Below are 11,797 nucleotides of genomic sequence, written 5' to 3'. Positions count from 1 at the left end.
GCAAGGCTGCATGCGCTTCACCTCTGCAAGTTTAACTGCTTGCTGTCCACAACAGAGGTAACTCTGTGTGATGCTGCATTGCACCTGCCACTCCTCGAGGAAAGAAGGGGATGAAAGGAAGAGCAAGGGAGAAAGATCTTGAAAAGGAGGAAGGAAAACTAAGATAATTACAGCCACCAGCAATGAACAACAATCAGCTACAATAAGTTGTGTGGGATGGGGAAAGATCATCCTCATCAAAAACTCTTTTTGAAGTCTTGTCCCCTATACAGCAGATAACAGCCAAAGTCTTTGGGCAGGTTGAGGAAGTCTTCTCTTGCCAAGTCTAAAATCCTGACACTGCTGAAACTGTCCCAAACCTGTGTGCATCAGATGGTGATAAAAATGAGGAAAGTCTCTGCATTTCCCCCATTTTCAAATGTAATTGACTATTTCGCACCAGCATTAAGGTCCCAGCCACAGCCAAAGAGTGCTTCATTCCACAGAACAGAAACATGTCAGGTGGAGACTTTTCCCTCACATCCTCCTGTCTCACAGGCACCAAGCACCAGACCCAGGGAAGTAACTCTGTCTGCATGTTCCTGATTAATTGCATGATATCAATTTCTAACAGCTTTCCTTATCGCTAATCGCCTTTTCCGTGATTGGTAGGATAAGCTATGCACCAACATACAGACACGGAAATGCATTATTTTTACCACAGTTAAAAAAAACCCCAAAACAAAAACAAAAACAAACAAACAAAAAAAAAAACCAAAACAAAGAAATGCACAATCTTTGGAACAAAAGAATTAAAGGCAGAAATTTAAAGGAAAAAAAAAACATATTCAAAGAACATAGTGAGGTATAAAAAAGTATTTTCTCTTTTGTTTTTCCTCCTCGTCTTGCTATAGAGTTCCTCTACTAGTAAATATTGCAATAGCCAGGCCTCATGAACTGGGGGGGCTGTCCCACTTGCAAGGGGCTCACGTCACTTCAGTAGGGGGCAAATCGGCTGTAGCCACCTCGGTATAAACTTGCCTGTAGAAATTAAATGAGAGAAAGAGAGGTTGTTAGGAGGTTAACAGTGGAGAAATACTCAGGACAGCACCCAAATGCTCTCAGAAGGACTAACGGACATGTCCTGGCACTGACCCACCACCATTAGCACCTCCAAGAAGCAAGAGAGGAAAACCCTGCCTGCAAAACCAAAGACATGGCTCAGGAGGACATGCTCATGACCAGCCAGCTGGAGGTGAAGCTTGGCAAGTCTTAAGCTGAAGGGAGTTCAGTACCAGAGATGGGACTCATGAGTCCTAATGGCTGAGCCAGTCATCTAGGTTGTCTTTATAGATAGCAGAGACTAGGACTTATAGGATGCTCTTCACCTCAGCTTAAGGTAAAGGTCTAAAATAGACACAATGACCTGGTATCCTAGAAGTACCTGCTTTTCCTTCGTTGACCCTAAAGAGAATCTACATCATGAACTGAGGCTCAAAAGGAGGTGCTGCACTGCAGGTATCTATATTAAGTATCTTTTTCTCTGAACACATTTGTATTCCAGCCTTTGCAACAACACAGATACTGCAGTGGCTAGAAGCAGATGGGCAAACTTGTTTTCAGCAAGCTGCTCCGCTCCCCTCCAATGCCAGCATATCTCATTCCTGCCCTTGCATAACTACTGCTGGCAGACGGGACACCGCATCCTTCCACTAATGGAAGAGGGAACCAAGTGGAGCAGCTTTGCTGCAAGATGTCACAAGAACAACTCATTCCCTTGCTTCCTAGAACTGACTTCTCAACACACAACACGAGCCTTTAAAGTTAATGAAAATGGCAAGAAAGCTTGCATCTCTATTTCTGATTTTTGCTCTCTATCACCTTGATACAATTCTACTGATTCACCAACAATGTTATGGCTCCTGACATTTCTAGTCCTTCTTCTACCATCGCCTTTGTACTAGGTGATGTGCAAGACCAAGTCTTCTGGTCTTGCATAAATAACTAGTCTCCTACAACCCACCTCCTTTCCTAGTACACACAAACAAACATATGAATGCAGAACAACTGGGAACCCCGCACTGCAGCTAAGGACCTCCTTCCTTGACAGAAGTTTTGCTGTGTGAAGTTTCATTACCTGATACCCAGTGAACAGCTGTTCCCCATGCTGGAAATGAGAAACAGCACAAGAAAGAAAATCCCACTTACCACAGCGCCAACTCCGTAGCTAGCGGCAGGGGCAAGGGCATGGTAAGGATCTGCTGTGTACACCCTGCCATAACTGAAGAGAGGGAGAAAAGGTATTAAAAAAAGATTAAAAAAGTCACTTCGGAGGAGCAGAGAAACAGCTGTCTGACCACAGGCAATGGAAGAAGCTGCATGCCCTTCTACGCACGTGTATGCCTACATGCACACACATGCACGCAGGCAGCCTGTCTTCAAAGAAATCCTACGGGCATGCTGCCATGCATCATACAAGATGGGCAAGAGAACGGCCTGCAAGGAGAAATGTGGCAGAAGCCAGGAGTTCGACCTGTAGGAAAGAGGTCAGCACCTTTGAAATGACAGCTAGTGCATTCCTTTACCTCGTGTGATGCAATTTGGGAGGAGAGTGACTGCCGGCGCTAGCGCTGCTGGCACAGTAACAGCTGCTAAATGGAAAGCAGTGAGGGATTCTCCATAATGAGAATTAATGTTCTCACACGTGCTAGGATTAAAACACGGCCTCACTGCACAGGAGACAAAAAAATCTTAAGGCAAGGACTCTGATGATTTGTATCTATACAGAGCTGCATGTTAAAGCATCCTAGAGTACTGGATAAGCTGAGCAATTCTTACTTTATGGATGAGGAGAGAAATGCACTCGGTGACTAAACAACCTGCCCAGAGTCACAGAGGAAGGAGCTGGCAAGGCAAGCCAGGTCTTTTGACTCTGAGGCCGTAACCACACTGCCTCCTTTGTGCAGAGATTCACAAGGATAGGGAAGAGGTGAGGATTTGTGCCAGCTCACGTACACTGGAGGGCAATACTGCCCAGGAGCAGAGAGACAAACCGTGCATTCAAGTCTCTCACGTTGGGTTGTGCATGCATATGTGCGCGTGCGAGTAAGACCAAGAAACAGGGGAAGGAGTAGAAGTACTGTAATGGATCACGGCTCCTTGAATCCCTGAGCACAACAAGCTAGCCCCCATGGACACCTCCGCCTTACATACCCATCGCTGTAAGCTGCTGCAGCGGCTGCAGCGGCCGTGGCTGCTGTTGCAGTAGCAGGCTGTGCATATCTGTAGGCTGCATATCCACCCTGCAGGAGAGAAGAGAACTGACTTTACAGATACCTGTCCACCCACACAGAGCATAAAAAATAAAATTAAAAAAAAAGTCACACACATCACAAGGAGAGGAAGTGTTTCAAACTGCATCAGCTCCCATGTCATGTCTATCACAAGCATCGTCCATTAACTCATGTATACTCCTTTCCTCAGAAGGACCAGAGAGACTCTTCCATTACCCCGTTTAGCAGAAGGAATAAACTAAAGCAAGCCTAAGCATGGTTATATCCCTGCAGGAAATTAAATTTGGCATGGAGGAACTGAAAACCAGAAGAGAGCTGAAATGCATGGTAATGTTTATATCCCCTTGTTCTTATGCTGGGGAAATCAGAGGTGGGCACTTTCAGTGACGTGTGTATTTTAGAAAGGGGACCATTCAGAGAAATTCCTGCTTTTTCCCCTCTTTTTTAAAGCCTGGGAAACCCAAAGGCTAGAATTTAGTTTGGTCCAGATGCATAAGAGTGCCAAAAAGCAATCAGGAAAAGATGGTCAGAGAATATAGTCCCCGGTGGTCTCAGGGCTGGCAACAAGAAAAATGATATTGATACCAATGAGACCGTTCTCCCCTCCATATAAGAAAGAAACAGGTCAGGGGAAATTATGCCAGAACAGTCATTGTTGCTGCTGCATTTCTGCCCATACAACACACCTGTAGTAAAGGTCTTTAAAATGCTTACATCAATAAGAGGTAGTAACTAAAAACATGCAGCTGGATTGGCAAAATGGGAATCCCAACCCAGAGGAAGACCTGTGAGTCTCCTCCTGGCTCTCCCATAAGGAGCTCTTGGGCAGAAAAAGATGTGGCTCAGACAGGCAGCTCTGCACATCCTGCATTAATGAAGGATGGAGGCCAGCCACGTTTCAGACCAGGGGCAAAGGCTGCGTGGTAGGCAGCGAAGAGGGCTCTGAAGCCCAGGTTAGATCTTTCTTTATTGCACACTTTTGAACACATTTTTGTTAACTTCAGTAAGGCAATGGTAAATGAACCGTGGCTTTGATTTGCTAGAAACACAATGAGCCATAAATAACATCAGAAAATTCCATTGCTTCTGGCTGCTCCCCCCCTTCCCCTTGACATTTCAGAGTTTGAAGGGCCAGAAGGCAGACTTATGCTCTTCACCTCCAAAATCAGCTCAACATACCTCTACACCACTTCCTCCTTACAGATCTTTTGAATATATGTAACTAAGAGTACAAGATCAGCTTTACTACAGGACTGCCTGTTTGCTCAGCAGTGCTCAGTTTGGGGCTAGGCAGCTTTTCAATTAGAAGTAATGATTTTAATTTAATTTTGGTTCCTTTTGTGGGGCCTGCATTAGCCCCATGAAGACTAATATGCTATCCAAAACACTCCTAGGGACCCCTTCCTAATCAAGGAGAGGAGGACTTACAGCCTCTTCAATCTTCTAGTTAACAGAAAAAAGAGCAACACAAATCTACGCCTCTGACATATCACCACACTGCCTGGAAGAGATGTCATGTTACAGTTTTGCCTTTTTAATCTCATCCAGCTGTTTCAATCCCTGCATTTTGGATTGATGGTTTGGGGAGGTTTAGCTCGGTTTTGGCATGCCATCATTGCACCACCATTACTCCCATCTCTAAAACATGATGGAGATGAGAGGAACGAGATGCAGCCTTAATCCAAATCGAACCTACATCAACCTCACTAAATTGAGACAAAACTTCATACCAATGTCACTGTGGTATTCCCTTAAGTTTACAAGCCTCCTGAACTCTTGATGAGGTCTGTCACTTGGGCACAGTGTACGAGGCATTTTTGCCTGGCACAGGGGTAGCCGGCTTCAGCGTGCACCCAGATTCCCACTCTGCCCCATACTTGCCAGCCACATTTCAGATCAGAAGCCACTTCAAATGTGCCTGGCACATACTCTAAACACGACAGCGAGATGCAGTTTGAAACCAAAAAGGGTTATCATGTAATTCTCTTTTAACTCATGTCTCTCATAAAGGAAAACTAAACCAAACCAAACCAAAAAAAAAAAGAAAATAAAAGAAAAGAAAAGAAGGGTTGGAATCAGGTGTGGGAGGGGGAATGGCGTAACATTTATTAATCAAAATTAAAAACTAAGCATGCTGACATCTGGAGCTAGAACAACCAGCAAAGTCACCACGTTCAGACTCATATTGGCTAGTTCTATCCATCCCAGCATTCTCTTGGGACAGCAGTTCGCCCTAGGCTCTACCACAAGCTCAGTGAAGTACACAGCCTCAAGTACTAGAGCGTGCAGCCACAACAACCTGCTATTACGGAAACAGTCAGTCACCACTGGAGTTAACATTCCAACCTTAACAACTCCCGCAGCCTCCCACCCTCATCCCCCCGAAATGGCTCCCACCCTAGCCCTGTCCCACACCACAATGTTAATAATTATAACAAGCAATAACCCATCTGTTATATCAGAGAAGGGAACAGAGACTCCACTGAGAGATTTAGAGCGGGATGTTAACATTTCTTCAGTCAACTGCACAACAAACAAAAAAAAAACAGGAGAAATAATTCATTGGAGAAATGAAGTTAAGAAATAGCTGATATGTGTATTGCTTTTTAACCATGCACTGATGCAAAATTGAAGCTACTGTTAATTAAAAAAAAAAAAAAAAGAAAAGTCACAGGATAGAGGTACACACGCACGGGCAGACCCACTCAGTTCAAAGAGCAGTCTTCAAATTCTACTTGTGTGTACTTCAAATAAAACCAAAAATGGGGATTAAAATGGCCATGGTACGTTCCTGTCATAGGCGCAATGAGTGTGGACAGCTGGGGGATTTCTGACACAGGGATGTATTTAGCATGACCAGCGGGTCCAAATACACTAAAACGAGGTTAAGGAAAGAGGAGGAAAGTTGCAACTACTACTACTCCTCATTATTTAGTAAATGCTTTCACCAAGCTCTGGGACCAGTAGAGAGCAAAGGAGACACCACGCAGGTTGTCTTATCCAGCTGATACTCCTGTTCTCCACAACCCAGGACCCACCTATAACTCCATCAATGTGTCTAAAGCCCTAGCTCAGCTTGTCCAGTGCACTAGTTATTTTCTCCTGCTATTCCTGTTCACGCACGACTTTAACTGGTATGCAGAGCTCATCCGTAGCCTTAGCTACATGGTCCTACCACCCCTAGTCATTTCTGATGCCACTCACTTTGGGTACTCTAGTAAATATAAACAGAGTAGAGCATCTTCAACACACATGAACAATCATGTTTCCCAATAAAAGAAATAATAATAATGAAAAAAAACCAAAAAAGGCCCTTGCTAGCTGCACCACACTCCTCCAGTGCCACAGCCAAACTGCAACAGAAGACACCATGAGTGGCATAGTCCCTGAAACCCAGGACAGACATGCAAACTCCCACTCCCATCTATTTAAGTGAAGTGATTCTTGACAGGTTTACCCATCTAGGTTTAGTTTTTAAAATCTTTAGCTTCATCTCAAAAAAAACGAGTGTGGCTGAGCTTCTTGCAAAGATGTTAAGTCAGAGACATTTTATCAAAGGGACAGTTCAAACACTGCCTCAACAAGGAAATAGGGAGAACTAAGGAAAAGGTTTATGCATTTTTACTGGGCAGTAAGTAACAACCAAACGGACCACCTAAATCAAGACTGGTTCTTTCTGGTACAGTCTTTTGGACTGTCTGGGGAGCATGTGAGAGGGATGAATACAACCCTAAAAGTTGCTTATCTTAAAATACAAGTTCTCTTTCTCTGGATATCCTGCCAGTGTTGCTGGGGCTGTGCTAAACCTCTTTCCCCATGTGAATGCCTTGGGCCTATAGATCTCCACTGTCAAACAATCATATTTGCTCAGGTATTGAAAAAAGCCCAAAATTAAAATGACTCTTCAGTAATGTTATTGTCCCTGGCTCACCAAGGAAGCAAGAAAATATTTTTAAAAATTCCTTAACAGTAGATGATAGTTTTTTCAATATTAGTCATATATTCTCTGAAATAACACCAATATGGCAAAAAAACATATACAGGAAGCTGCAATCCCAACTAAAGCAGCATTCCAATGACTGAGCATGTTAATGTAGATAAATGAGCACTTTAAGACTATACAGTTCAGCTCAAAGCAAGTCCATCTTCTCTTCCACTCTTCAGGTCCGTATTAGATGATCAATCCAACGAGAACATGAGGAAATCCAAATCTACAGTTTACTATGTCAGTGCATCCTATGGTATAAGCCTCCCTTTTCTTTTTCCCTTGCTGCCTAAGATGGGTGCACAAAGAGTTTTGCTGGCCCCCTTTACTCTGAAGAGCATTAATGCCACTAAGACACAAGCTTTCCTATACTCCTGGAGAAATGTGTAACTCACGGTACCAGTTAGGTACATTTGACCACCTGCCAGGTTTAGGCAGCGAGCCCAATTTTAGGATCTTTTATTTGTTTGGTCTTCTCCACCCCCAAACTGCCCTATAACAGAAGTTAAGAAGCAGAAAGGGCTAGAACCATTTCCAGTATTAGAAGGGTGGCATATGTGCACCAGGAATGAGCATGAATGAATTAAAAGAGGTGACAGGACAACAGTGCCCGTTGCAGCAGGTGCTTCTACATGGTAATGGGACAAGCATGACCTTGTTAACCCTTCCATTTAATTTTCTTTTTTTTTTTTTTTTGAATGAAATGCCACTCGGTGTGAAATCTGTATGCACACCGCCTTGCTACAGCGGGGGCTTGGATCACATGTGAGTCTGCGCTGCCTTAAAAAAAAGCCTCTGTTCCCATCTCTAATGTGGTGCTCGAATGGTTAGTATAATTCAGTTTTTTCCACTGCAATCCACAATCTGATCGGTCGGCAGGTCACACTGGCACTCCTACCTGAGGTATTTTAGCGCTAATGATTGGTTCCTGTAAGACTATTCTATAACAGAACACAGGAAGAGCAGTTCAAAAAAACACAGCTGTGGAAAGAAACAATCATACAAACAGCCCACGGCGGGGCTCACCAGCCTTTTCTTTCCAGTGGATGCAAGCACGCTTTTCACAGGCAGGAGTGGTCTTCGCATGGGTGGGTTTGTTTGGGTTTCCCCCCCACCACCCAGATTGACCCTGTTGTAGAAGAAAGATAATCTTTCTTATGAACCAAAATGAAGCCCTCTGCATCCTGGGGCAGGTTGTTTTACAAATTCATGTGTCTTGCCAGAGTGGGATGCATCCAACAAGAGATGGAATGCCTTCTTCACAGAAGAAATGGCTAGCAGGATGGTTGCCCCAGGAAAGAAAAAAGGAGTGAGGAAGAAGAGGAGGAGGAAAATGAGAAAGCAGTGCATAACATGTATGCAGGAAAAGCAGCCCAAACTTGGGACACTTCCCCTTCGTCTTGACTGCCACTAACCACTCCCTGCCAGCTCAGCTCCTTTCCACTCTTCCTCAACACAATCTTATGGACTCAGAAGACCTAAGGGATCCTCAACTTAACTTTCCCCACAGTCCTAACTGAAGTTGGACTCTGCCATCCCTTCCACAATCTGGACAAGACTTTCACAACCACAAGGATGTAAGCACTGCAGAGAAAAGCACGATAAATCAGTGGGGCACAGGGACACCGTAATCATTCCACCTGTGCCAAGCAAATTGTGTGGAAAGGTAACTTTACGTTTGGACTATGCTAACTTCTTCCTGAGCTCCATCAGAGGGCTCTGGGCAGCAACAACATAGGAAAAGGCACCACCATCCACCCTGATGAGTCCCCTCTTCTATTGTCCTGCTTTCTGACAGTGAGACCAGAGCCACCAACAGCAAAGCCATCAGAAGCTCACCTAATGGTTCTAATCTGACTTGGGGGCTTGACTCTGCATTACATGATGCTACTGCACCGCAGCACCAAGTGGTTACAGGGATTCTTCATTACTGAAGTCTCTGTCCTTCAGAGATGTGAAATAAGCCTCTCCTCCCCACCTGCAATGGAAGCAGGAGGAGCTTTTGCAAAAGAAATAAGGAGTAACCCTGACCGGTCTTCCCTTTCAACATGACAGCCTCTTATATGTCATAATCTGAGGGAAGAGGCACTAAACATTGCTCATTTGCTTCCTTACTTGTTGTAGCAAAGTCATTGGTCTGTACAGCTGGTGTTTTAGGAATGAGGAGGGAAAACTCATAACCCTCTGTAGTTCTTGACAGTTTTATAAATGAACACTTGACTAGGCAGATCAATTTTTAAAGGACTGCACACAACAGTATATGTAAGAATGAAGAAATGCATCTGGTATCTCTATGCTGAGAAAGCATTTCTTCCAACTGCTGTAACTGTGTTGGGAAAAACACCTTTACAAGACCTGACCCTCCATATAAGCCAACAAAATCCAAAAGCTAATTCCATCCATTACCTTGGGTCTAACCCCAAGATCCTCTTTATAAATGTCAGGAGTGGCACTTTCAAAGGAGTGGGGATGTGAAATCCATGCTGACAGCTGTGCCACTACCCAATACAAAACTTTCCCAGCTCCAAAGAGCTCCTACCTACAATACCATGAAAGGGAGCTCTGATAGAGCTAGGCAGGCCACAAGTTGAGATGGCAGTAGCAGACCTGAACATTTTGGCTTTGAAAGGCATATTCCTACTGTAGCTGCTCTGCAAGAACTCTCCATTGGAGAGGAAACTGCTTTTCTCACTGGCCAATGAGAATCCCTCCATCCACGACCCACCTACAAATACACAGACAGATGCCCTGGAGATCTGCAATACAGACTGGCTGGGTAGGACAAAGACAATGACAGGACAAAGCCTCCTGTGGTATCAGAGCTAACTCCCAGACAGGAGGAGGCTGCCGACTCTTCTAACCGAACATCTCCACATATTTGTACTTTACAATTCCCCAAGGAGGCGGGAGAATCTAGCCTATTTAGGTACCATTTCTACCAGCAAAATGAGATGTCAGTTTTCGCTCTAGCATCTCAGTCTCCATTTGTAATCAGTCCCAGTGTCTTCCCCAAAGGGATAATCTCCACATCCCAGTGGCACATGAACATTTTTAAACACACAGCTCACTCAGTTTAGTGTGGGCTGCACAAATCAAACCTGAAAGGGTCCCAAGAGGGGAGAGAAAGGGGAGGGCGGAGAGGGAGAAGGAAAGGGAAGGTCTGAGGCTAAACCAGTCCTGTTATTTTTATATCCAAATTATGTAAATAAGAGAAGTGTTGAGAGAAATTTTAATTCACTAATCATCTCTCAGGTTGATTAGTAGCAGTGTGCATGTGGGGGACAGGACACCCAGTAAACTGACCCTGGCAATGATCAGGAAACCCAAAGGCTTAGGTCTTGCACCCAGGGGCAAGCGCAGTGACAGAGAAGCATGCTTGCATTCCTAAATATATATATATATCCACAAGGAAGAAGAAAATCAAAGTAAATGATATTTTAAAAAAACCAAACCAAACCAAACAAACCAAAAGAAAAAAAAAAAGGCTGGCTTGTCAGGGGTTGGGGACGAGAAGGCTCCGGTGTGTGTACTTACATAGAGGTCAGCACCGTAAAATCCGTCCTGGTAAACCACACTGCAGAAAATCCACACAAAAACAAAAAAAAACAAAAAAACAAAAAACAAAAGAACAGAAAACACATTCCGGTTATTGAGGACGGCAGCATGCACATGCATTTTACACAGGCAGGTGATGTATGAATCCACAACCTGGGCTTTTGGCAGGAGCAAATCAGCAAGAGAATGTGTGTGCGCACGCACGCTAGACGGCTCCAAATCATCCTCCATGGCATGCAAAGGGGGAAGGGGCGGGCAGAGGGGGAGACAGTATGCAAAGGAGAGAGGGAGGGGAACCACCATCTTGTACAGTAAAAATAGACTCAACGTCAGTAAAAACAGACTCAATAGACTGATGTCCTGAAGAAGAGAAACAAGGGTTTAGAAACCTCCACTCATGGTTATTCTCCTGGAATTATTTTAGTTACCCCCTAAACACACTGAAACATTGGCTTCACGAAGTGGGCTTGTGAAATCAAGGAGCCCCTCAGAAGGCATCCCACAGGGTCTGGAGTCACCTACATCAGAAGCACTTTTCACAGAGTTGTGTACAATTATGTATTTTGAGCTTCACAGGGCCGCATGACTTTGTTTCTGATATCCATACATCACCTGCTTTTACCCTGCACATTAGACATGCGATAAGATTTGGCTGATCACACAGGCATGCAAAGTATTATTATTCAGCATCTTAAAGAACTGATGCAACACCTCAGGAAAACAAGTCAATCAATTCTGATCAAAGTAAACACAGAAATGTAATTAAAAAGAAAAAACCAAAAATACCCACAATGCATTGCTTTCACAAGCAGAGATAATGAGCTAAAAAGGTTAGGTGACTGGTCCAAAGTCTGAGAATTGAAAGGTGCAGTGGGAGTCCCTGGTAGTAACAACCTATTCCGTAGCAGAGAGGAGCAACTGGAAGGGTTTCCATGGGATAGTGCTTTGTCTGCTTTAAGTCATAGTTTTCTTTCTCTCAGAACTT

At 44.2% G+C, this 11,797-nt stretch overlaps 1 protein-coding gene across 1 annotated transcript in view; it reads right to left on the bottom strand.

Annotated features, from left to right (window-relative positions):
- Window positions 1-779: 779 nt before the first annotated feature.
- The window catches only part of LOC104463501 (RNA binding protein fox-1 homolog 2), a 22,230-nt gene continuing 11,212 nt past the window's right edge, over window positions 780-11,797 (bottom strand). The window contains exons 6-9 of the mRNA XM_010075868.1: window positions 10,792-10,831; window positions 3,193-3,281; window positions 2,188-2,260; window positions 780-1,020 (exon numbers count right to left, since the gene is read on the bottom strand). Coding sequence (XP_010074170.1) covers window positions 976-1,020; window positions 2,188-2,260; window positions 3,193-3,281; window positions 10,792-10,831 — 247 coding nt within the window. The 3' untranslated portion in view covers window positions 780-975. The remainder of the gene's footprint in view (window positions 1,021-2,187; window positions 2,261-3,192; window positions 3,282-10,791; window positions 10,832-11,797) is intronic.

The sequence above is a fragment of the Pterocles gutturalis genome, unplaced genomic scaffold, assembly GCF_000699245.1.
Source record: "Pterocles gutturalis isolate BGI_N339 unplaced genomic scaffold, ASM69924v1 scaffold2173, whole genome shotgun sequence".
NCBI lineage: Eukaryota > Metazoa > Chordata > Aves > Pterocliformes > Pteroclidae > Pterocles > Pterocles gutturalis.
The sequence above is the reverse complement of the archived record's forward strand: the minus strand, read 5'-3'. Positions and strand labels throughout refer to the sequence as shown.